The sequence below is a fragment of the Triturus cristatus genome, chromosome 4_1, assembly GCF_964204655.1.
Source record: "Triturus cristatus chromosome 4_1, aTriCri1.1, whole genome shotgun sequence".
Taxonomy (NCBI): Eukaryota; Metazoa; Chordata; class Amphibia; order Caudata; family Salamandridae; genus Triturus; species Triturus cristatus.
Genome location: NC_140585.1, coordinates 296,706,610 through 296,734,594, shown reverse-complemented (window position 1 = coordinate 296,734,594; position 27,985 = coordinate 296,706,610). Strand labels below are relative to the sequence as shown.

The 27,985-nt window shown below is 44.6% G+C and overlaps 1 protein-coding gene across 32 annotated transcripts in view; it reads right to left on the bottom strand.

The window, feature by feature from the left end:
• The window catches only part of MICAL3 (microtubule associated monooxygenase, calponin and LIM domain containing 3), a 1,875,796-nt gene that overhangs the window by 1,230,734 nt on the left and 617,077 nt on the right, over window positions 1-27,985 (bottom strand). For all 32 annotated transcript variants that reach the window (XM_085652129.1, XM_085652139.1, XM_085652136.1 and 29 more), the window contains one exon: window positions 12,979-13,079. In XM_085652129.1, the coding sequence (XP_085508255.1) occupies window positions 12,979-13,079 (101 nt within the window). The remainder of the gene's footprint in view (window positions 1-12,978; window positions 13,080-27,985) is intronic.

Below are 27,985 nucleotides of genomic sequence, written 5' to 3'. Positions count from 1 at the left end.
GCCGGCCCCGGGGGATGGGGTCCCCCGGGGCCATATATGGCCTGAGGAGGGGGCCATGCGCCCCCTCCAAAATAAATAAATACTGGCCATGCCTAAGGGAATGGGGTCCCCGGGGCCAAAAATGGCCTCAGGAGGGGGGCCACACGGCCCCCTTCCCATATTTAAAAAAAAAACAAATAGGGTTCAGACCCTGGGGGATGGGACCCCCAGGGCCCAAAAAAATAGGAAAAGGGGGGCCACACAGACCCCCTTCTAAAAAATAAAATTAAAATCAAGAACAGGCATCACGCTGGAGGCCCCGCCCCCACCCTGCACCACTCTGCAAACGCGCCCGTGACGCATTCTAAGTTGGGGACTTAATTCACCTTGAATACTGGGGGTCCTTGGGAGCCAACTAGCCCAGCAGGTACCTTCAAGTATGCGCCAAAGAGCTGCGTTGCCTCAGAACACCTCTCTGAAATGCAGCTCTGGCGTTTACTGGATGTACCTTGTGGGCTACTTGGCCACCAGGGATCTTCAGGATACAAGGGGACTTAATAGGGATGTCATAGTTAGAAATGAGCATTTAAAAAAACATTGAAATTCACTGAAAAAACCACAGGTTTCAGGTACTATAACTCGCGCACCCGCAATGCACTGCTCGGGACGTCACATATTGCATCATTCATGACATGGTCAGTGACATCACTGATGACATCTCAAATGATATCACTGATGACATCACAGATAACCTCATCCACGTGATAATCTGAAGCACCTCCTCACGCCCTAAAAAAACCATTGAAATTCACTGAAAAAAACCATAGGTTTCAGGTACTATAACTCGCGCACCCGCAATGCACTGCTCATGACGTCACATGTTACATCATTCATGACATGGTCAGTGACATCACTGATGACATCTCAAATGACATCACTGATATCCACGTGATAATCTGAAGCACCTCCTCACACCCTAATATAACCTTTGATACACCTACTCTAAAATACAGACTACCATTTTCGAAACCATAGACACACCAATACCAGTTACTACATATCCACTCACTGATTCCTAGGTCTTCACACACATCCACCCCTATAGTCACTTATACATGCAGTCACTCATTAATACAGCACTATCATATACACCTATACAGACAGACACACACACCGGCACTCATCCATAGCGTTACTCACACACCTAGTCAGTCATGCAAAAGATCAATCACACTCCCATTCACACACCTATACAGTTCTTCAAAAACAAGCTCACTTATTCATAGACACAAACACATACTTACTCTTATAAAATCACTGATACAACCACACACTCATCCATACAGCTCACAATCACTCACTCTCACATATAGTTCATTTATATACTCCCTCACTCACATATACTGCTTTTCACATATGTAGTTACTCACACATGTACCACTGAGACATCCATTCACACAAACACAGCCATACACTCACCCATCCATACCGCCCTTCACAGATGCACTCTTCAACCCATACACCCACTGAATCACCCACTTATATATCCATGCACGGAGTCACACACCCCCACCCACCCACATGGACACTCTGGCACCCATACAGATACTCAGACAACCAATCAATAACCCATATAGACACTCATTTAGCTACTTACCAACCCATGCAACTGATTACACACCAACTGACAGACTGATACAGACATTTACATAGTTTAGTGACTAACTCATTCATTCACTAAGACACGTTTAATTACTCATTTAAACAGTCATGCACTTACTAGATCATCCATTCAAACACTTATACATCCACTCATTCTCATTCTTCAATAAACCTTGGCATATATATATTTGGGGTACCACATGGTGCAAGGAATGCCCTGTTACTCAATGGGTCTCCTCAACGGACTATCAAGACCAGAAGGCACCTGGCTGGGATATGTAAGCAAAGCAGCTGTACATCATTAAGCGGAGGAGGGGCGAGAGACCACCTGACTGGGTGTGGTCTTGGGAACAGCATAACATCGCTAGGCCCCCCAGGAACACCAAGAACACCTTGAAACTGGCACTGATGAAGCCGCTTGAAGGCTGAAACGCGTATGCCGAGCGTTTCAGGGACAGAATCTCTCTGCGCATGAAAAATCAGTAATGCCTTTTTTATTCCCCGGAGTTGTGTTGCGCTGTCTACTTACTTGGAAGAGAGCATAGACTGTATGTTTTAACCAGCAAGCAGGCGCTGGATGGCGATGCGCCCTCTCGTTCTGGAGCAACGCGGTGCAGCCTGCACTTGGAGTGTTTGCATATATATATATATATATGTAAATATAAAACATTTTAAACTTTACATATTTAAACTTTACAGAAACAGTCACTGGATGATGTCATCAGTGATGTCATTTGAGATGTCATCAGTGATATCACTGACCATGTCATGAATGATGTAATATGTGACGTCATGAGCAGTGCATTGCGGGAGCGCGGGTTATAGTTAGCTGACCTAACTAGAACGGTGGAATTTCTCTGGTTTTGTACGAGTGAAATGTCCAGCGAACTATAACGTCCCTGAACCCTATGGTTTTTTCAGTGAATTTCTAAGGTCTTTTAAATGTTAATTTCTAACTATAGCGTTCCTGAAAACTATGGTTTTTTCAGTGAATATATATATATATATATATATATATATATATATATATATATATTCACAGAAAAAAAATATAGGTTTCAGGGGTGTTATAGGTAGCTGGCCATTTCACTCGTACAAAACCATAGAAATTCCTCCGTTATAGTTAGTTCTGCTAACTATAACTGGCGCGCCCGCAATGCACTGCTGATGTCACATATTGCATCATTCATGACATGGTCAGTGACATCACCAGGGACCAGGGTTCAATTCCCCACCTCGGCGGGTCTTTGGCTCAAAATTTCCACGGACCTGACAATTCTCGCCTCGATGCCTATTCAAATCATGGAGTCCCACTCTGCAACTCTGGGCAATAGCTTGCTTAATCTCCACAACGGCCCCCACAACGCTAAGGATGCCTGGCCTCCACCTTGGGGGTGCCCAGGAGTGGACACCTCACAGGGAAAGCCAGGATAGGTTCCACAGCAGTATTCGTACAAGCGCCTTGAGACCCTTGCGGGTGAGTAGTGCGCTATACAAGTATCAATTTACATTACATTCTATTGCACCTCCCATCATGACACTCAATTATACTCTTGCACTTACATCCAACCACTGATTTATTCTTGCATTCGCCCACTCACCTCAAACTCGCCAAAGAATGACGAGTCAATTTGAATTAAAAAAAATTTAACAAGTCAGACAGATTGACTTTGATAGTAAAACACATTCCAAGGTCACCCACACATGCATGCACATGCCTATTAATGCACCTTAAGTCATTTTGACATTTTCATCACACAACGAAAAGAAGCCTTCACAAAGTCAATAGCTCGGTCTCATTATAAAAAGCGAGACCTATTGGCCATAACAATAGTACCTTCTTTGCACTATAAATATGGTATGTTCAAGCCCCTGGTATATCTGAGTAAGAAAGTTAAATACCACAATCAACTCAAACAGGTGATAGTTGGAGATTAGAAGAACAAGTTACTTACCTACGGTAACACATTATCGGGTGGAGACTATCTAGCTGCAGAATTCTTACCATTGAATTTCCCAAGCGCCAGGCTGGATCCGGAAACTTTTGCTCAAGATATACCCCTTGCGCGCGCCGTCAGGTGTCTCCATTTGGCTCCGCATGACGTTGGCGGCATCGTTAGCATCAGTTATGACGTCGCTGTCACCTATATAGGTGGCACCCAGGTATGCGGACGTCAGTACTTTTTTTTTCCACGCCAGAAGTGCAAATCCACAAAGTAACTGATGTAAACATGTGCAAACTAGGGCCCTTAAAAAGGGCGTGACCCTAGGCCTAACAAACTCAGTCTGCAAAGCCGGGAGGCATGGGTGGGCCGGTAAGGAATCTGCAGTTAGACATAGTCTCTACCAGATAATGTGTTACCAAAGGTAAGTAACTTGTTCATCTGATAGTGACTTCTAGCAGCAGATGTCTTACCTTTGAATTAGATACCCAAGCCATACTCTCCCGGCAGTGGGTTGCAGACCAATTCCTCACTCTACGAAGTCCTGCAGGACCGAACGAGCAGAATGCCTGTCTCTGCAGATTGGATTGTCCAGGCAGTAGTGCTTGGCAAACTGTGCAAAGATGCCCATGTTACTGCCTGACAGATGTCCAGGGCTGGGACACCCCAAGCCAAGGTCAAAGTCGCAGCTTTTCCTCGGGTGAAACGGGCCCTTAATCACTAAGGGGGCAGCTTCCTAGCCAGGGCATAGCAGATCTTAATGCAGAGAATGACCCAGTGAGAGATGGTCCTTTTCTGCACCGCCTGACACTTCTTAGCTTCCACGTACCACACAAAGAGTTGGTCGTCAACCCGGAGATCTTTTGTGCTGTCAAGGTAAAAGGACAACACTCTTTTTGGTTCCAGACAGTGGAGACGCTCTGCTTCCTTAGTGGGATGCGGGGGAGCAAAGGTGGTGGGCAGCATGATGGATTGACCCAGATGGAATGGGGTCACCACCTTCGGCAAGAATGAAACATCGGGGCGAAGCACCACTTTATCTGGAAAAGACATCATGTAGGGAGGCGTACAAGACAGCACCTGCACCTCATTCACCCTCCGGGCAGATGTTATCACCAGAAGAAAGGCTTTCTTGATGGTAAGCAGCTGGAGGGGACAGTTGTGTAAAGGGTCAAAGGAAGCACACAAGAAAAACAAAGGCCAAATTAAGGTCCTACTGTGGCATAACAAAGGGCGGGGTCTGAAACAAGTGAGCCAGCCCCTTCAAATACCTATTTCAACTTTGAGACCTAAAGAGAGAGAGGGTTGGTCTGGCAGCCGCAAAAAAGCAGATAGAGCAGATAGATAACTCTTGAGAGTACCCAAAGCAGAGCGCTGCTGGACAAGGGTTAGAATGAATGAAAGAACAGTGGAAAGAGAATCAGAAAGAGGGTCAACAGACCTTTCAGTACAATATAATACAAACTTCTGCCAACGGCAGGCATATAGTCTTAGTGGAGGGACACCTGGCTGTCAAAATAACATTGCATACTTCAGGAGGAAGGTCAAAAGCAATCAACTGCCACCGCTCAATCTCCACGCATGGAGGCAAAGAGTTTACAGGTTCGGGTGGAGGGCCCTCCCCTGCTGCTGCGACAGAAGATCTGACCGAATGGGCAGCCTGATCAGACGATCGATACTCATTTTCAGAAGCTCTGGATACCAGACTGTCCTCGCCCAATCCGAAGCCACAAGAACGACTTGGGCCCAGTCGTTCCTGATCTGCAGAACCCTGGGCAGGTGCAGTATGGGCAGGACGGCGTACAGCAGGCCTAAGCTCTACTCGCGACAAAAGGCATCGCGGAACGATAGCCGCCTTGGAAACTCCAGCGTGCAGTATAGCTGAGACTGTGCATTCTCTTCTGAGGCCAACAGATCTAACCAAGGATCTCTCCAGTGCTAAAAGAGACCGTGCGCCACCTTCGACAGGAGTCGCCATTCGTGAACTGCTAGGCATCATCGACTGTGGAATTTGTCTGGCCTGGCGCTCCGAGAACCTGCCAGGTGTTAAACCACAAGGGTTATGCCCTGCTGTTCCAGCCATGTCCAGGGAGACAGGGCCTCTCAACAAAGGGTCCACAACACCATCCGACGCGGTTTGTTGCAGTACTACATGGCGGTGGTATTGTCCGTGAACACCTGCACTAACTTCCCCTTGACAGAGGGAAAAAATGGCTTCAATGCCAACCAAATTGCTTGAAGCTCCAACAAATTTATGTGGAGCCCCCGGCTTCGCCAGAGACTATTGTCCCCTGATCTCCACCTCTCCCAGATGGCCACCCCATCCCAGAAGTGATGCATCTGTCATGAATGAGATCTGGAAGGGAGAGGGGTCTGCCGCTGACCCAATTGAGGTTTGTCAACCACCAATGCAGATCTCTCGCAGTTCCTTCCGAGATCTGGACCATGTCCATGAGATTTCCCTGATGCTGTACCCACTGGAACATCAAGTCTCACTGCACAGCCCGCATACGCCACCTGGCATGCTTTACCAACAGGATGCAGGAGGCCATGAGGACCAACAGCCTCGGGGTCAGTCTCACTGGAATCAAGAATAGAGGCTGAAACTGAATCAACCTGAATATCCTGGATCTCCTCTTCAGGAGGATAGGCCTGAAAACTGCACTGAGGCTGCGGCTGCCAAGGGCAGGGGGGGCCAACGACTTCTGGCTTCCATTCCTTGGACTGAATGAAATGCGTCCATGTCCCCGCACAACTTGGGAAGTCAGTGCCAGAAAGTGGCTAAGATAGGGCTGACACGGCTGGAACACCCTTCCATTGCCACGAAAGGGGCGAAAGCTAGACTGCCACAAGGCGTAGAAGAGAGGCCCAAGGATCTGGCCGTAGCCCAAGAGTCCTTGAACCGCACTAGGACTGAGTCTACCTTCTCTCCAAAAAGACAGGATCCATCAAACGGTATGTCCAAGAAGTTTGCCTGGACATCGCCTGAGAAGCCAGTGGGTCTTATCCAGGTGTGGCGCCGCAAGGCCACTGTCGATAAAATCACTCTGCCCAGCGATTCAGTCGGGTCAAGGCCACATCTAATGGTGATTTTTGCTGCATCTCTCCCATCGTTAACAGCCTGGGCCTACCCAGTAACTTGTGGCAGGGCGTGCACAACCATCTCCCCAAGTGAGTGGGAGAAACGGCCCAATGAGCATGCGATATTCACTGACCTCAATGCCAGTCTGGAGGAAGAAAACATCTTCCAAAGTAATTCCAGACTCTTGGATTCCCTATCCAGAGTGGCGGAAGGGAACACGCCCTTGGAGGTAGAGGTTTGCACCATCAAGGTTTCTGGGGTGGGGTGTAGACTGAGGAACTTTGGGTCATCCGGAGCCGGGCGATGGTGGCATGCAATTGTCCTGTTGGTAGGAGCCCCAGTGCTAGGCTTGGACCACATGCCTGAAAGGACATTAGTAAGTGCCTCATTGAAGGGCAAAAGAGGTTCAGAGGTGGAAGCACCAGGCTGAAGCACTTTGGTCAGGAGATTAGTCCTGACCTGCACAGAGCGCAACTGTAGTCCGAGGAATTCGGCTGCTCTCTTGACCACCATGGCATAAGATGCCCCCTCCTCCCTAGCCACAGTTGGCGGAGAGAGCATGCCAGTATCTGGGGAAGTGTCTAGTCCAGCGGCCTCCCCAAGTTCCTCATACCTGTCCATCTGCTCTGCAGAAACCTCCTGGTGTTCTAAAGGGTCCATAGACCCCTCCCAATTCTCTCCCGAGCCTAAAATATCATCATAATGTTCAGAGGACAACATAGAACCCCTGGCTTCTATAGACGTCGGAATCGGCATTGATCAGCACTGTTCCGATTCCGTGTCGTCTTGGATAAGTATGGGCAAGAACCGCCGGTGGGCAGCCCTGAAGGCACCAACTTCGGATCAGATGTCGGGGGAAGGGCGCAATAGCATGATGGCGCCATCCCGGATCGGATCCCTGAGGCCCCACCGGCACTATGGCCAGAGTCGATGGCATCAAATACGATGAGGCCCATTCCGACTGGGCCTGAGGGCTCAGCAGATGGGTCAACCCGCTCAAATGCACGGCACATGGCCTCATAATAATCTTTAATTTGAGCTGGGGTTGCTCTGGCCCCCAGAAAGGGAGGTAGGCGCCAAGTCGACCCTGGCTCTAGCTCCGCAGAACCATGCCTAGAGCGTTTGTGCTCCTTACCTTGCTCGTCGACGGACAACAGTAGAGGCAAAGATGTCCGCTTGAATGACTACTTCTTCTTGTGCCACTTCCCAGAGTGTCACGATGACCTTGAGTGCGATGGAGAGGACTTGGAGCTCCGGGAGCAGTCTCGCAACCTCCTCATCTTCGAACGAGACCGGGACCACTGCAGAGTTTCACTGGATGGTGTTGACTGCCAGGGTGCAAGGAGCTTTCATAGCCCGCTCCTGCAAGGCTTCCGGAGCCATAACCCAAGCATGACTTCAAGTCGTGGTCGCGCTCGAGACACCAGAGACAGACGAGATGGGGGTGGCTACTGACATGCCGTGACAGGCACTGCATGATTTAAACCCTGACTTCCTCAAAGACATCCTTGCACATGAAGAAAAATGACAGTCAACAAAAGTCGAAAAAGACTTGTCAAAAAGCGACAGAGGGGTAGCTCTTCTCCGGATCGGCGCTTAACCGGCGCGGAAAGAAAAGAACTGGCATCCGCGGGCCTGAGTGGAGCCTATATAGGTGACCACGACGTCATAACCGACGTCGCGCGCAAGGAGTATTGCTCAAGCAAAAGTTTCTGAATCCAGACTGACGCCTGGGAAATTGGGTAAGGAATCTGCAGCTAGAACTCCATCAGATACCCAGTATTCAGTGTAAATTGTGGAGTGTACCTGTTAAGATTTCAGACAACCAAGACATAGCAAGGTGGTAGCTGGAAGTGTCTTCCGTCTGAAGAAAGTAGTATTTTTGGACAAATTTAAAGGTACAGAGGTTGTTTTTTTCTAGATCAAGGTATAAGAAATACCTGTGAAGTGGCGACTTGCAGTGGACCATAAAATTATGATGGGCAACACAAAGTCTTTTCAAGATACTTTGCTTGAGATTATAGAATTGGCAAAAGGTATAGAGGGAGTTTGTTTTTGTCCAGCTAGGGTGAACAGGGCCGGACTGGGACCCAAAATCGGCCCTGGGAAAGTGCCAGGCCAGCCCCCCAGGAGTTTGGGGGTGCGGCCGAGCTGTTTACCAGGGGGGCCCGTTTCTGTCGATTTTGTTACAGCGGCAGATATTGCAGCTATGCTTCAAAAACAGCCCTGTAACAAAATCGCCCCCCAGGGGCCCAAAACCGGCCCCAAACCTGGCAGCCCACTGGGGATATCCCCAGTGCCCGCTATGGCCAGTCTGGCCTTGAGGGTGAACAAAACAGGATTATGCAAAATGGGTGTTAAACTACATGGTCAAAAAACTTATTTTCATGGGTATGTCCATGATCTAGGTGTAGCCAACAGTGGCACCTTCTCTTCCACCTCTTATAGTTGAAAGACAGCTATGATCGTGGTGTCATACACCTACACATCATACAAGTATGAAATGTTGAAATTTCAAAATTTACTGATGAATTGAAAATGCATTTTCATCTTCACAGTAATGTGCAGCATAGCAAAATAAAATCTCCTAAACCTCAATTTACTGCAGTTGTGCTAATAATGTTTACCTGACAGACCGTGTCACATATAGAAATGTAGAAACTTACACTACAACCACAGATGAGGAGTCACTCTTGCAAATTCTACGGGCGTTTACACAATTTGTAAAAGATAAAGTCCTGCCAAGGGAAGCAATCCACCAACTTTTGGGGGTTGCCTATGTGGGACAGAAGAAAAGGTGTTCCCTAGTTTCATCAAAAGAGGTGCAAAACTGCAACTTGACAGGTCCGACTAAGAGAAATCCCATGGTGCAGTATAAGCAGCAATTGGCAAGGTCCCATATCTGCACTGCAAGAACAATGTACAAGCTCGCACTGGAGGACTATAATCGAGAGATTCCTCAGCTTTTAGGCACATATGTGTGCATTAAAAACAAGTTGTAAGTCTCCTTCTATAGCTAGACTGTTCGTTTTGAGCAGCTAACAGGTCAGTGTAAAATGCTTAACTCAATGAGCCAGCTACCCATCTGATTAAGCTTTTTTTTTCTTTAAAGTGATATATCCTAACTAAAATTCCCACCGCATAGCAAGCAGGCTCGGACATCTGCACGTAGATAAAACCTTTCATGCACAGTGTTACACACATCCAGGAATGTGGATCACTAAGCGTCCTCCAGACCCCAACACAATGCACAGCAGGTGACCATATGGATGTATGATTTATATCCACTTAATCTCTCACCTCTCTGCAAAGGAAATCTCAACACATTGGAAACAAAATGTATGATGGAAAAACAGTCTGAGTGTTTATCCAATCGTTTCCCTCTTTGAAGGCATCATTTGATGAATAGAAATAATGCTCTCTGAAGGTCTATTGCATCTGAGACCTCCATGCTACAATCGGATATATGTTGCACTGCAGTTCAATTCCTTCATCTCTGCATAAATTATATAAAGGACACTAAGGGTTACCAAGCTAAATAACACGCATCCGTCCTGGCCCTTCCCTTTACAGATCATCATAATGCAAACAGTGCAGCAAATGAGGAATGTAGGCCCCAGAATGCTCTTATTTTTCATATAATAGCTTGTCAAAGATCAGGTACACAGTATGTAAGCAGTACTGCACTACAATCAAGCAGTTTGAGGTTTTATTTTTACACACAACATTCATCTGGTGTTTACGATTCTGACAGTCACTTATTTTCATATCACACACAACGTAATTTCATGCATTTTGTAGCAGCAATGTAGACGAGAATGCAAACTTTTTATACTTGTCTATTAAAATTATTTCTCTAATCAGCTTTCAAACTTTTTAATTAGGATGATCAGATTTTCCCGCAGTCCATGAATCGCATATACTAAACGAAGGACGTAAAATGGTGAGATACTTTCAAACTGGTGACAGGCAGCCCCATATTATGCGTTACAACAAACAAATGATGGACGGAATGCTGACAATGCAGACATTCTCCCCCAGTCAAGAGATCTGGGTTAAATCCATCGTTCTTTTGCCCACTACGCCACCCCAGTTCAGACATGGCCATATGCAAATCAGTCTTGACCCTGTGCCTCATGGGAACAGTCCAGCCCGAACTGCCAAGCCATGTCTTCCCTGGACCGGTCCTAGGATGCTTGATTCCGGTCCAGGGAAGACATGGCTTGGCAGTTCGGGCTGGACTGTTCCCATGAGGCACAGGGTCAAGACTGATTTGCATATGGCCATGTCTGAACTGGGGTGGCGTAGTGGGCAAAAGAACGATGGATTTAACCCAGATCTCTTGACTGGGGGAGAATGTCGGCATTGTCAGTATTCCGTCCATCATTTGTTTATTGTAACGCTTTTCGCCCTAAGTGGGATGGGTATGCCCAGACGTGGGTCCCGTGCTCACTACGCCACTGGAGTCAAGCTATCCTGGCTGATGACGGCTGATGCTTGATTCTGGTCCAGGGAAGACATGGCTTGGCAGTTCGGGCTGGACTGTTCCCATGAGGCACAGGGTCAAGACTGATTTGCATATGGCCATGTCTGAACTGGGGTTGCGTAGTGGGCAAAAGAACGATGGATTTAACCCAGATCTCTTGACTGGGGGAGAATGTCTGCATTGTCAGCATTCCGTCCATCATTTGTTTATTTAACGCTTTTCGCCCTAAGTGGGATGGGTATGCCCAGACGTGGGTCCCGTGCTCACTACGCCACTGGAGTCAAGCTATCCTGGCTGATGACAGCTGATAGCCAGAAACCGGTCCTAGGATGCTTGATTCCGGTCCAGGGAAGACATGGCTTGGCAGTTCGGGCTGGACTGTTCCCATGAGGCACAGGGTCAAGACTGATTTGCATATGGCCATGTCTGAACTGGGGTTGCGTAGTGGGCAAAAGAACGATGGATTTAACCCAGATCTCTTGACTGGGGGAGAATGTCTGCATTGTCAGCATTCCGTCCATCATTTGTTTATTGTAGCCCAGTATTATGCTGCACACAGGTTACAACAGCAGATGTTTGGCTTTGAAATAGCCTTCAAAAAGGAGACATTATAATATAACTAAGCCAATGAAGACAGAAGATGCAACATTTTATCAGTCGGACTGGGTCATGCAGATGTAAATTGGAGGCCAAAACTGAAAGGGAGCACGCGTGCCTGGCTAATTAATATGAAGAAGTGATATTACAACTTTGATTTGAGTAGCCATTATGAAAAGTGAATGATCATAGGGAGGCAAATAGACGTGTCTGCCTTTCCAGTGAGTGATTAAAAATACTGCTCTCTGCTGCAACGCAAAACAGTTTATGTAGGGTGTTGGAAAGAATCTTCTAGATAATGGCCCAACCATTATGGGAAGTGCCACTTAGAAATATGTTTTATGTACACATGCTTTTCCTACTGTATTATTGCTTTTTGTCATTATGTGATTTAACTATGAAAATGAAAATAAAGGTTCTGCAGTTCCAATTAGCTCATATTCTGTTTTTTTCTCTTAGATCTGCATAAAGCGTTGAATGAATAAAGGATGTAAGAATGCATTCATAAAGCCATACCTAACATTATTACATTGTTCACAATTATAAAACCATTAACTACAAAGCTCCATATGTTTATGGACACTTAAGTCACCTTACAAGTGACCTGCTACAGAAACTAATGGGATATAGTTATGTTATCCAAAAGAAACTCTACCTCTATTGTGTCATCATATATTGTTCAGAATACACTTAATTCTGGGATAATTCAGAGTATCCTGCTGAATCTAAAGTCGGACATAAATACTGTTGCATCCCACTTTAGGTTTACAATTGAGCGAACTTGAGCTCAGAACTGGATTTTTTTTTATTAGTGAGCAGCGAACACAGGTAGCAAAGATGGAAAACTTGGTGCAACAGTGACCTGCATGTTATCCCTCCAGTTTGCAAAACCCTAATTTGAGGGGTAAAATTGTCCAGTCTAAAACTAATTCTGGTATTGTGCCAATGCAATTTTACTTTGAGATAATTTCCGAACAAGTTAGAATAACCAGTCTACTTTTCTTTTTAATACAAGCTTATGACTAGAAACAATGGGATGGTAGCATAACCTAGTATCATTTCTCATCATCAATTAGTTCAGACAGTCTGAGGTGGAATCATAGAAGGATCTTCTATATTCAGGTAAAGATCATTACAAAGTAACCCTGTATCAGATGTAAAAAAGTTAAAACGCAAACCAGAGAATGGAAAGAAACAGCAAAGGTATTCCGTAGTTAGTTCTCACTTACATGCAATATCACTCCTTTCTCCAGCAGGCTCTGCTTCTTGGCGGTCATTACAAAATAATGCGTGTCATCTTTGTAGTACACAATATTCTCCAAATCCACCCCTATGGAAAGTAAAACACAACCTAGATTAAAGCAAAGGTCTTGGGAGGGATCTGGAATGCAATCCTGCAGTAGATATTTAAGAAAACATCAAATATGGAACATGCCAGTGAATGCTTTTCCTCCAAGTCTGTAGGATCAGTGTACAAGCAGTTCAGGGTAATAGGCACCCACCTTGAATACCTGGCCTTATCTTAGAACAGCTTAATGTGCTTGTAATACCAGTTCCTCTGTCGGCTATTACCTTCACTTAAGGGCAGCTGCAGCAGGAGCTGTGCATGACCAACTGCTGCTGCAGGCCTGGTTCCCAAGAGCAGCTTGAGGGGTGTTCTACATCCATTAAGACTCCCAAAAACAAACTTAAATCCAATATTTTCCTTTCCCATCTCTCATTCTGCTGTTACTCCTTTCACTAAATGACAGCTAAAGCTCCATATTCTGATTTTGTTTTAGCGGTCACTCATTGAGCACAGTCGCTGAAGGATGAAGGGAAAATAATACACCCCTTGTAGTTTTCTGACAAAGGTTTAGCCAGCTTCCAGTCTCCTGCTCCGGTCACTGCAGCCAGTAAATGACATCTGCAGAAACCGACACAAACACTTACTCGTGCTACAAATGCCCTTCCTGGGAAATAGCTACCAGAGGAGAAATAGTGAAATCAGTCAGACAAGAGAATTTTATTTTAATTAAAAAAAGGAAACTGTTAAAAACATGCAAAAATTGAATGTTCCTTACCATCATAGTTAAGTGAAACAAAATGATACACGATTGCTCTCCAAATATGCAACATAATATCAAACTACTTCTATTTCCCGGATTCATAATTAGCACAATTCTCTCTAACTATACAAGCTGTCTGGATAAATCTTGTAGCAGAAAAGCTGGTTAAAATGTTTAACATGTTTAAGTTAAAAAAGGCAGTGAGTCTGCACCTCTGTGTACTCTTCAATATTAAACCTTGGTCTCTTGCAGATTTTACAGAAAAAATAAACGAAAACAGGACTGCGTGGAATGTGAATATAACGGAACATTATTGTGCCTAATTTTCAACCATTGATCAGTCCAAATCTGAAATAAGCCTAAAGATTTTTTCTGTTTGGTCGTGGATCCAACCTAGATAGGCTGATCTCCCATGGGTTGCCTTTACCAGAGCATGAGGCTTAAACTGCTTGGTGAATTCAAATGCTTCCCGTTTCTGCCGTGTGGAACTAGGCAGTTATTTTATATTTTAGCAGCAATGGATATACTAGCTAGTTTACAATCTACCGCACCACAGTATATTGCATCTAATTTAACCTACACTTATTGCAACCAGGGGAAGGAAGTAAAAGAGTATTAATCGCAAGAACATCTAAGAATTGAACTAATCAACTCCGCAAAATGTTTAGACAATACAGATACCCACAAGACTATGGGACACATTTTATCTTATCCTCTAAGTAGTCTATGCCAAGGTCATGATGGACTTGTAAGGTTGGAGATGACTGGGAAATGCCAAGGGAACCAATGGGGAGATAGATTTAATTTTTCCAACACTACCACAACAGCAGTAGCTACTGGCACTTGTCTAACCAGAGCATGGACTCAAGAAGAGGCTCCCCATCCCCGCCCCTTTAGTTCCATCAAAGATCCGACTGCTGACAATAATTCTTGACATTTTAGTGGCTTTTTCAACATCAGTGGCCACCATTTCAGGCCGACGTCAAAAGTGCCTCATACGCAAGTGAAAGACCCACCCCATCCACCTTAACAGTCTTTAGCTTCATATTTATGGTACCAATTAACAAGACCTTTGATTTAGGACCATTTGTTTACTGGCCAGGCGACCAAGACTGTACTAAGTGCTACCGTAAAATTGAAGGAACATACCTTTCACTACTTGGGAGTCCATGATTATCATACCAACTCCGCTGTTACAGATGGCAACATAGTAAAAGCCATTGCAGCCTTAAGGATCAGCTAATTTTAGGAGGACTTTTCTTCTATTGATGGGTAAAATAGAATTGGATAAAAAAGCGGCACTACTATGGCTACTGTTCTATTTCATAAATCCACAAATATGTTCACCCAGTATGTCCTCTGATTGGGCAGGGTGCCAATAGACTTTGTGATGCCCTGTGGAGAGTCAGGTTCCACATAAAGGAGGGCGGAGGGGCTAGGAGTTCTTGATCATAGCCTCTATTATCCTGCAGAGGAACCAAACCAGGAGGCCAAATGAGTTGCAACACTCCTCCCAAGGATGCAGGGTGTGTCCTAAAAGATTTTTCAAAAGTAGGGTTACTGAGATTGGAGGATTCATGAGGGAATCGGACAAGGTTGCTTCAGGCTGCTGGATAAACTTTAATAGGAACGATCACTGGGAAAACATATACTCTCAACACTGATCTGTATTTTACTAGGGCTGCATCAGAGTGAAATCACAGACTTCAGGACTGGAAAGAGGCAAGAGTCAAGAAGTTTGGGCACCTTTATAAAATGGGTGTTCTGATGATTTTTTTAAGAGTTAATACAGGATTAAGGTACACCAGCTCAACAGTTTATCTATGGAAAGATTGTCAGATGATATACTGGGTACTAAACACAATGCTAGAATTAGTGACAGGCAAGAAAACTCTACAGTACAGCTACTCAAGTGACTTAGAAAATTGGCATACTACCGGGTCAAAGGCCATTGCAAGGTACTGAGCAGGGAAGATTGGAAATTGACCTTTACTTTTGCTCTCAAATTATATAGAGCTGCAAAGTTTAATCTCCCAAAGGTTATACCTTATTGCTAAAAAATAAATATGGTTAGAGTATAGCCAATGTCCTAAGCATTCTCCCTTGATGCAATGCCTCAGAGAGTGACTTTTGACTTTTAAACGGCATGGTCCTGCCAGATAATCAATGATAACCGGGAAATTAATGCTTAGGTCAATGAGGGGGTGACTGGGAAATCTGAAATTAAAAAACCCAATGGTCAGGTTATGGGAAACAAAGTGATATACTTGGCAGAGGTTAGGAGCATGGCACTTAAGGTGAGGAGCAAGAATCTCACAGAAGTGATATGGGATGGTTTGATGCAATTAGTCACAGAGAGGGCTAATGATAAACGTCCACCTTGAATGCTACTCTGTGCAAGTAGAAAATACACTTAAGGAAGAACATGGAATAACGACGTTGAGGTAATGGTGATGTTGCAAAGTTTACACACATAATTTACCAGGACACTTAGTGAAGAATACACTAGCATCATTGTTTGTTCCTTGGGCACCTTGTTGGATAGCATAAGGTGGCTTAGTTTTGCAGCCATATATGTATAATTAACTAGCCACTGGATTTCAGTGAGGTTTCCGATACTCTCACTACAAGGAAATTATATTGATTGCATCCAGACAGCAAAATGATGTGTTTTTTTATGTAAGCTGTGTTTCTTATTACTCTATCCATCAAATTTACATATAAGCAATGAAAATCCGGACAGCATAAACTATATTTTAACAACACATCCTAAGTGTTGGACTGATGTTTACATGAAAAACATGCTTGAACAACGGGTTTTGATGGAAAACCATTAAAACTGGTTTAAAAAAAAGTCTTTGCTGAACGCAGTTATCCAGTTGGACCATCAGTACCGTAGCATCTTGCCAAAATAATAACTTTAACCTGACAGTCTTCTGAGTTAACAAGAAAACACAGAGCATAAGACACTGTCAAGCACTTGCATGGACACTTAATTCTAACAGTGATATGGACCTTGGGAGATACCACCAGTAGATTTTAAATACGAACTGAACTAGCTGCCTATATAAGACCAAGGAATTCAGGAAATTCAAAACTGTTCACACCCACATATAAATCTTCTGTCATGCTCCACTACGGGCACTGCCAACAAATGTATATGAAAAATCAAAACTGATCAGCACAGTCAACTACAAGATGAAGTGGTCAGGATCCCAACGGTTTAATAACAAATTCGGGGAATATGTAAACATGAGTGAGGAGCTAGAGGTCAGCGACAACAAATTGGAAGACAAAAATATAACAGATAACGTGCTGTTTCACAATTCAAGTAGAACTAAAGCCCATATGATGTTATCCTTTATGGAAATAGTCATTCCACCCTACACCAGACATAGGAAGCACATGATCAGTTAGAGAAGCTGGATGAAAAGCACCAGATTATCAGGCAATCTGCATGCTCCATCACACTCCTACTCCAGGCAGTAAAAATGAAGAAAAATACTTATTTTTACTAGACAGGCAAAAACAATCGTCATGCCTGCTGACGTTTCCAAAGAGACAATGGGTAATTATATAACCTTTCTGGATCTTCATCCATAGCTACTCAAGTAGGACCTTCAACACAGTTTATTGGATATAGGCTGACGACTGTCACCAAATAAAACGAATCTGGAATTCACTGAACCAGAGTAGCTGGCAATTCCTATGTGCAAGGGAAGGCCTAGTCATTGAGACATTGCCAAAAGAAGAAACCGCTCTGGAACAAGCAAGTCATATTACTCTAAAGTAAACAAATGTGAAAGGTACTGGTACTGACAAACAAGAGGGTGGTGGCAAACTTTGCAAGCATAGGAACCATCTGGCAGGCAGGAAACCTCAGGATGAACATGTCTTGGACAGATCCAGATCAAATAGACAGCTCAAGATTTGTCACTAGACCAATCCGATCTTTTCTGGTGAAAGAGAACGTATCTAAAAATCCATCATATTATACAATGGCACTTGCAGAGTGGCTCTTCTGTACAGTCTGCACCTTGCCTCATGCATGGAACAGGGATTATTTACACCACTTGATAAATGAAGGGCATTGTCAGGACTTTTGTAATATACCATGAAGAACGTCTACCACTTAAAGGCATATGTTCGAGCTGAAGCAAGCTTGAACTCACCTCAGGAGGTTGAGGTGGACCTGCTGTATATAATCAGAAGCCAGGTATTCAAGCTCAACAAGGGTGATTCAAGATTTTGCAAGACATCCTGATGAAAATGTTCAGTTTGCTGTGGTTGCAGGTGAAGCAGTTTCACGTACCACGACAACTTACCAACCACCTTGGGAAGCAAGGTAAAAAGAGGAAAAGAGCACACAAATGTCCCCTGTCACCCTCTCACAAGGGTATTCCCTATGGACTCTGTTCTAGAAACAGACCCAAACAATTAGACGAGCAGAGACAAGTGAAGTTCCAGTCCACAAAAAATGGCTAACTGAACATTCGCGTTGAGCACCCAATTGTGCTCTTTCATAAAATGTCAGCTGAGCTCATCTGCTGTCTAATCCCAAACTAATGGGAGGTGCACCACCATCAGAATACGTTCCAGTGCCAGATTTTGTATGTTTCTACTGTGGTACACGGTGTGCTGAGACAATGCTTATTTGCCATGCTGTTGATTTGTTGGAGACTGGTCAAGGCAGAGATCAGTAGAAAGTAGGAATTTTGGACATGATGGATGCTCTCAGGTCCAGCATGAAAATGTGATATTGCTGCAGCATAGGAGACCGTCCACTCTAAGTGGGGATCTTGCACATGTGAGCACTCCGTTGATGAGAAAGTAATTTATGAAAGGAACTCCCTAAAGCATGTGAGATTTCATGTACCACAATGAGAGGCAATAGCTGCATTGTTCTGTTGAATCTTCTCTTGCCAATTTCCTCTAAACACTTTTGGGTGTATTGAAGAACCAGAAGTCGTGCTTTCAAGAAGAGAAGATCACTTGATTATTAATAACCCACTTTCAAATCCTGTTTCGGTGAATTTGTGGTATGCTACATCGACCAAGGGGCTAAACAGTACCCTGCCGTAGTAGATGAGGCTGTAGATGCTGAGGGGATCTCAGCTGCGAGGAGTTCCGGACGCAAAATGAGAAAACATTGAGTTTCTGGAAGAAGAGTGCTTCGATGTTGACTGATGTGACATTGACCAGGACTGCCAGTGAAGTAAGGGAGTGTCTAGGGATTCAGGAGTGGGGTGAAGCCTGGTCACATCCAGGGCTGACGCTGAGAGTGAAGGGACCCTCACCCTGCTGGAGCTCATAGCCCTTTATGTACTTTCCCTACCTAGCCTGGTTTCATGAGGAGGTACGCTCACTTCTTCAAAACTGAGCCTGTTTTTTTTGTTTTGTTTTTTAAAACATCAACATAAATGTAACACATTTTTATACCAAAAAAATCTAAAAGGCATACAACACAGACATGCTGCTCATCGTTACAGAACTTCTACACACCCCACAAAAAGAGCATTTAGCAAATAGCCTGTGTAGTGGATGAAGAGCAAAGCTGGGGTGAGTTAAAACCTTTAAAAAAAATACTGACTAAAAGCCTCCAGAACAGTCACGAGAAAAGGGAAATTGTCATTTTAGTCAAAAAATGGCCTTGTCAAAGGATGCTGATTTCAGAGACCCTTTTACAATAAGCCGTAAAAAGTGAACTGCCTAACTGACCGTGTAGAGCAAGACTATAATGCTGTAACCCTCTTAAAATCTTAGAGGTACTAGAACAGTTTGGCACTGTGTGTAATCTGTGTTGGAGGATACATTTTTGCTTTACTTTTTCATTTTAAAAAAAGGTGCAAACAGTGATGTTTTATGGAAAATGCACTCGCTGGTTTTCTGAATTGGATACCTTGGTTTTAATATGGAAATAATGCTAGAAAAAAGCTGTCTCTAACTAGCATGTCTTTTATTTAATGTTTTCACATGAAAACAGATCACAAAAAGTGTTTCGGGAATCCAGCACTTCCCTTGGAAACATCTGACTGGTAATGATGTCAGAGCATTTCAAGAGAAAGAATGTCAAAATGTATCAAATCCCAATGTCACATGAAGTTTTCCCATGATGCCACTACAAATGATCATGAAGACTAGGAAAGTGAAGTTGAATGGTATAAAAACTTCAGTAACTATTTTTCTGATTCACCGCCTAGACAGACCACGCCTGCAACATCGGTACCATCTTGGACAGAAAGTTATCTATGCAGAAACCGGTAAATCCAGTCTTGCCTGCCTTCTTCCACACCCTAAGCATGCTCCGTACAATCTTCAGGCGGCTCCACATCAACACCAGAAGGACTGTGATGGTCAAGCCCTCGTCACCAACAGGATGAACTTGGTAACACTCTTTACATAAGAATCACTGCAGGCCTCTCAAAGAGACTACAGACAAAACAAAACACAGCAGTAAAATTCATCCTCGATTTCCCCAGACTCATCACCCCGCACCTCAAGATGCTACACTAGCTTCCGATCCAGAAGAGATGCCAGTTCAAGATGCTGACCCACGCATACAAAGCTATGCACGACAAAGGACCAGCGTACATCAACAAATGAGTTACCTTCCACCAACCAACCACACACCTGCGATCTGCAGAAATCAAACTGATGAAGCAGCAACAAGTAGAGATCGCAAATAAAATCAAAAATTGCATTCCAAGCTACAAAGTCGCATGTAGTTAATGATAGACTACGAGAAGTCGAACATAGATACTCATGACTAAGGAATGTACTGCTAGACTGGGGAAAGAGTGTCCCTGCGTGAAAAACAAGAGCAATTAACTACTGTAGACACTCAAATGTACGCATTACCTGGATTCTGGAGAAGCACAACAGCACTGGTAATTGAGGATTTGACTATTATGTGGGCACACAGGGTCCCTGCGTCTCAATCTCCCCACACCAAACATCCTCACATATTTCTGGTTAACTATGCAGATTACAGAATTAGTGAACTGAAACTTGCTAAAGCCATAAAAGAAAAGTTGTTCTCTGTGCAGGATGAGTACTTGTTTAGGATTTACTTAGATATGATGGTCAAGTGTGCATACAGGTAGGGTTTTTAGGGATATGATGCTTGATATGTGAGCTTTAGGGGTAAAGGACTCCATAATTCAGACATCTAGGATTAAAGTGTTACATAAGGGTGGTTTCCAGGTATACTCCAAAATCTACGAGGGCCAAATGTTTGAGTGCACTCTGGGGCAGTAGCTTTGTAGGATGACACTCCGTTTTAGGTCGAGCCTAGACAGTGCATGCGCTGTCTCTCGACATGGTATATCTACGGTTTGGAGCTGCAGCACGCCCATCGCTTGTGATTGGTTCCTTCATGTGCCTTTCGGAATTGCCTAGGTTTAGTTGGTGAACAAGATACATTTGTCCCTCCCTCTGCTGATTTGTTCACGCCCTGGAGACTGGCCCTGTTACAGGGGTCATCTCCCGATCAGCCGTATACGTTACTTCCGGCACACCATTGTTAATGAGCTCCCCGTGTGGGTTTTCCCCACACCTCACTATAGACACTCACCCCTTCGGGACTGCAGGTTTGTGGCTTTGTGAGATTTTATTTTTGTCCTCCTCTCTTCACTTAATCTACCAAAGGCTGCCTGGATTTGGTGTTTGTTGGCTGTTCACATCCCATCCCCTCGCTGCTTTCAGCACTGCATTTATAACCTTAACTTCCAGGACAGGTCTTGTGTCTTAACGCATTTAATTTTAAATTGGTACCGATCGTCACTGCTTTTATAACATTAACTTCCGGAACAGGTCTTGTGTGTTTTAAGGCACTTAATTTTTAAAGTAAAAATGCAATATTTTTGTTTTCAAAGCACTCCGCGAGTGTTTTCAGGCCTTCTCCCATATCCCCGTCCATTTTGCTTCTTTTCCATCCCGCCCCTGTCCGTGTTCATCTCCCTTCACCTGCCCAAATTTCAGTTTCTTCTCTCCCTCCACCCGCCTGTCCTGTTTCTTCGGTTTTCCCCTTCTGCCAACTGTGAAACTGGCTACTCCAATCCATTCTGGTAATGGCAGTTTTAGTGAGGGAGAAAAGGTAAACAGGGCCCATTTGTCAAAAGAGGCAAACGTAGGACTGATTTGCCGAGACATTCCCTTCCAAGTCCCGTTTGGTAGTGACTAATTAACAGTCAGCGGCTCGGACTAATAATGACCAGGGGGTGGAGCTACCTCGGGCCAGAGAGTGCACATTTCAATCCTCGTAAGACAGCTCAGTGGGTGAATGTGCATGCTGTGGAGAGCAGCATGCAGACTGCTGGTTACATGTTCCAATCATGTAAATTAAGTATACTCTGTGGCAGATATTGAAAGAATGCTCCGCTCCTACTGCAGGGTACAAGTGGCGAGAAGGGCCGACCTTGACAGGGCCGCTGCAGACCATCATCCATTTACATTCTATGTAATGGACACCATGGAGTCAACTAACTGCACCAATTAACCCATCGTGCGTTTCCCAAAGTAATGCATGTCGCACTGTTCATTACACTCCACAAAAGCGTCATTTCAGGGTAGCCTATCTGAAAACACCTAGTTCGGAAAATAAATTTACAGAATCAGGGAAGGGAATAATCAGAAAATAACCAGCACAGCTATATCATAACTATATTATTTATTTCATATTCTAATCAACAAAGTAACCCGATTCCACAATACTGGTACCAGTAATTTGATTAGCAAACTGAATGTCCCTTTTTAGGTCTCGGCTAGCGAAGCCTGCGCATGCGCAGTCTCGCTCGCGAGATTTAATGACTTGGAGAAGCGGGGCTTGAACCCGCCTCTCTTCTCTCCTCTTCCCCATTGGCTGGCCTCTTAAATGCTGGTCAGCCATTGGAGAAGAGGTTTGTCTCTCAAAACAAGCACCGTCTTTTTGCGATTCGGGGGCGTGTTTTTTTCGATTCTTTCTCTGGGCGTGTTTTTTCTCTCCTCCAGCCAATGGAAAACGACGTTGCGTTTCTCTGAGGCATTAACCTCGGAGAAAGGCAGTGGTGTGCTCGTCCTCTCCCCCTGCTCTCGGCTCCCGTGTTCGGCTGCTGAGGGAAAAGACGGCTCGTATATTTCGACATGTTTTCGCCTGAAGCTCGGATTCACACCTGCTTTGCATGCTGTGAGATGCACCCGTCGGCCAGTCCTCCTGTCTGTGAGCCGGCCCGACAGAGACCCGGCGTCACCTTCTTTCTTATGAGCTTTAGTGGTCCGGGTACGTGTGTCTGTCGCTTCCATTTTTAAATCTTTCGAATCCAAAAGAAAGTCTTTCGCCAGCGAACTTTCCGTTTTTATTCGTTTCTGCCTTTTCTTTGTCAAAGAGACGAACTTGTGGGGGAGAGGGGTTAGGGAAAGGGAGTTGGAGGGGAAGGGAAGCGCAGCCCTTTCCGAAAAGATGCATCTTTTCTACATTGCGTTAACTGAGGAGAAAAAAAACATTATTTGCTATTCCAGGTAAATCGAATAATTATTACGGACAATCATTCGTTAAGTTGTGAGTAAAGGAGGGATTTTTCGATGAACGGGGAACATTCGAAGTATCCTTTCGATGTATGTGAATATAAAACGCCAGTGACTGCTTTCAACGAATGAATGCTCGTTTCCATGGCGGCCTGTGACGGTCGGATCCACAGACCCTGGAGATGGGAGCTCGGAGGCATTTTCCGGCTGTCCTCCTGACTATAGTCTTTCTACCTCGCTCCCAACTCTCTCTTCGCTCCCCGCCCTCCTCTGTAAGTTTCCACTCCCACTCTCTCTCCACAGGCCACCATGTATCTCTCCTTCTGTCTTATATGCTTATTTACTCCCCACACTGTATCTTCCTCTTTAACACTCTTTCTAGCGTGGATTGCCTCCTCCCCTTTCCATTCTCACCTCTGTCGCTCCTTTCAGCGTCCTGTCTTGCTTCCCGGGTCTCTCCACCCTCACCCCTCTCTGTATCCCCAGACATCGTCCACCCACCCATCCTTGCATTTATCTCCAGGCTCCTGCCCCTCTTTTCCTCTCCACTGCCGCCTGCCTGTATCCCCTCTGACTAGGGTTGCCAACTGGGTGAATCACCTAAAGCGGTTTTTTGTAGCTCTTATTTGTACATACTTCAAACAGCAAATGTAAATAACAAGCGCGTTTACACTGTGCTAGAGCTGTGTCAATTACCGCTGACTAATAAGTAGAGTAAAGAAGTCCAGAAGTTGAACAGCAGGAGTTAGGACGCCCTGTGCCATTAAACGTGCGTCTCAAGCACATTACTGTCCCAATATATATATTTTAATTTTTGGAGTGTTATATAGGCCGAAAGGTATCAGAGCGCTTTACACGCGCACCAGTTGCGTTCCAGACTGACACATTTATTTTGACACGGGGAGATTAAGTTTAAACGTCCCAGCCGAGACTCGAAAATATATATTTTTAACCATCACATGTTCGCACAATTGAAGCACTTCTGGAGGATTTTCAGAGATGGAAACGCTCTTGGAAAACACAAGTCTCTGGAGTAATGGCAGCTCATAAGAAATGTGCATAACAGACATTTCAAGGTTTCTTAAGGTCTGTATTCAACGCCAGGAGCTGCTTTCACTTGCGAGATCACAGCGAACTGCTCCATTTTTCGAGGCTGCAGGACACAACATAAAGACCGAGCCTGCAGGAGTAAGGTATTGTCATACTGAATTAGCATATTTTGGAGTGATGTTGCATACGTTTATATATGGCCCAGCAAATACAGCGGAAATGGTAGCTATGACTGGGAACTCTGTTTTATAGACTTGGAAGTAATTTGATTTTCTCTTTCAGTTAGCCGAGGTTATACACAGTTTATTCATCTAATCATCCATCATCAATAGAAATCCATTTATTAGATTTGACTCATTTTGTAATAGTTTAACGAGCTGCACGGTACTAGAGCGTTACCATAAAAAAAAAAAAACATTGTGTCTGATAAAACTATCACCCTAAGAAAAGCAAGATGCATGTATAGATTTGCAAAAGTATTGTCTGGATTACCTATATTGCAGAGTTTTACTTTATATAACGAGAACTTGACCCAAATCCAATCAGGTATCAGAACGCTGTTCAGTGTCATTACCGAGACTCAAACCCAGTTCCCTGGGCTCCTTATTGATGGGGGAAGGTTTCTCTTAATCTTGATAGAGCCCGTTGAGGGGTTTGTCAGTTGATCCAGCAAAAAGTAAATATGTGTCAAATTTTGAGGTTACTTTGTGGCTCTGTGTGTGTGTGTGTGTGGGGGGGGTGGCTCTGTGTGGGGTGGCTGTGTGTGTGTGTGGGGGTGGTTCTGTGATTGGGGGTGGCTGTGTGTGTGGGGGGGGTGGCTCTGTGTGTGTGTGGCTGTGTGTGTGTGTGTGTGTGTGGCTCTGTGTGTGGGGGAGGGTCTGTGTGTGTGTGGGTGGCTCTGTGTGTGTGTGTGTGTGTGGGTGGCTTTTTTTGTAGGTGGCTCTATGCGTGGTGGGTCTGTCTGTGTGTGGGTAACTGTGTGTGTGTGTAGGTGGCTCTGTGGGTGGCTCTATTTGTGTGTGGGTTGCTCTATGTGAGTGGCTCTGTGTGGGTGGCTCTGTGTGTGGGTGGCTTTGGGTGTGTGGCTCGGTGTGTGGGTGCAAATGCAATAGGTCTCGCATTTGAGAGTGATCAAGCTATTGACACTGTAAATAACAATGCCATTTCTTTAAATGTTTTAAAAACAAAAACATACAAAAATAATGTCATGAGCAATGCCAATAGCTTTAACTTTAACAATGCCGAGACCATTGCATTGTAAATGTTTGTTTATTCCTTTCACCGCCAAGATTTTCTTACTTCCAGCCCTCTTGCTACTTTTGATGTCCAGGCACATCTTTTGTTGGTTCTTTTTTATTCGTCATTACAAGGAGCACACGTTTTACAATCTTCCCTCAGCCCAGCATATTTATTATTTACATCACCAACTCCCTCCAGCAGCTTTGTATTTAATATGCATTTAATATTTTTTGTTTTCGCCTCGGTTCTCTCTGCAACCACACATTTCCCCCATGTAGTGCTGTGATGGACCCACGAATATCCTTTGACGTGTTCTGCGCCCCACTTGTCACTAAAGAGGGTGGAAATGGAAAAATGCATGAGACAAATTTAGGTTTCATTTGACCTGTTATCTCCGCTTCCCTCCACCACTCTCACTCAGCACAGTCCTTCCCTCGCGCACTCTCGCTATGCATAGCGCATAAACTGTCCAGGGAGTTAGTTATCTGTACTGTCTGCAGCAGCTACGCTCCCTCAGCAGAAATAGTGAAAGGGGCAGATGGAGGCACCCTAGAGCACCAGAGTCTGCCAATGCCTTGTCCCGTCATTAATTCCTCATTTTAAGTTCTCTAGAGTGCTATAGCTGCTTTTCTGGTCCCAGTGGTAATTCCTCAGTCTAAGTCTTTTAGGCAGTGCTACAGCTGTGTCTCTCTTCCCATTGACAATTCCTCATGTGTTAGGGTGTTGAGGGGATTCTGCCCAAAACAGAATTATGTGCAGGTTTTTAGGACCTTGGTGTATGGGGACTGAGTCTTCTTTAGTGCCCATGAGCCCAGGCCCGACTAGCTATAGTGTCTCACTTGCTCTTGTACTCAACTCACAGATGCTGGGTCAACTGCACCATTGCCGCTGCACATATTACTCAACCTAGCTTCTACGCTCCGATAGAGGTATGCCCATCAGGCACTATTTTTACTTTCGCAGTCTCTTATGGAAATACCTAGATAAGTAATTACTTGGGGGAAGGGAGGGGACTTTTTTTTTTTTTTTACAAACCCTGGCAATAGATACTACTATGCCACCAACAAGTTAAGCTGAAGATGTTGAGAAACCTTGACCAATGTAAGCAACATCCAATGCTCCTAGTTCTCTGGAGGGTATGATTTACACAACAAAGGGCATTCGTGCTTCTCTGCTAGGTTTAGGTCGGCTCCCAGCATAGATTGTTTTTTTAATATCTAATGCAAAAAAATTGATACCATGACATTATGGTTCTACGACCAGGAGGCCCTAGAATTGATGAAGGTGAAGGTGAAGGACAGACCTGTCCCAGGCAGAAAGAGGAGAGAGTTTACCCTTCTTGGCCTCTACTTTTGGTATTTAGGACAGCAAGGTCTGAATGGTCAGGCTCTGCCAGGAGGCCTGCATTCAATTATGTTCTGGATGTGTGAATAGTCACCCCCAACCTTTGTACATCCATTTTGACTCACCTTGAAATTACTTTTTAGTATTTCACATTTTAAGTGACTCATCATTGAATATATAGAATTTTAGACTTGTGCACTTCAAGAAACGTTTATTGAATTTGGACAATCAATTAAGCAAATTGTCAAATACCTTGCATGAACTGGTATCATTGCTGGAGGATGTTATACCACACTCATTTCACTCTAGTCAAGGGAAAACAGATCAAATATTGTACCCTCTTAGTAAATCCCATGAGACAATTCAAAGAAATGATGACAGCGTTTCATATAAAATAAATGACATTGGAAGGGGATCCCGAAGTCTTAAATTACTTATGCCTGGTGCTCAGGGGAACAGAAAGCAAACTAAACCGGTGTTGGATCATGGATAACTTGAGTTGGAAGTGCCTGAGAAGGACTCCGTCTCGTCTGTATTGATGGCTACTGCCTGAGAGAGACAGACTGATATATTATTACCTGATCCTTAGGATGCCTTCTTATCTCGCATATTATTAATGAATAAGTTACTTCCCTTCGGTAACGACGTATCTGGAAGAGACATAAGTGAGTTATAGATTCCTTACCTTAGAATTACTCCCAGGCGTCAGACTGGATGCGGAGAATTTTTCTTAGCAGTACCCCTGCACTTCGGTGGGTGGCGTCGGTCAACTGTGCGTCCGTCGTCTGCATCGTGGTCGCCGGGATGACATCGCGGTGCCTACTTAGACCCGCTGCGACGCGCTGGCGTCAGTTCTGACATGACTTTGCACGCCAGAAGCGCAGAGCCATAAGGACACTGAGTGCCACAACTAAGGCCCTGTAAGGGAGACCCTATCCCTAGAAATCAGTTCACAGAGCAGGTAGGATAGGTGGGGCGGTAGGGAATCTATAACTAACTTATGTCTCTTACAGATACATCGTTACCGAAGGTAAGTAACTTGTTCATATGAAAG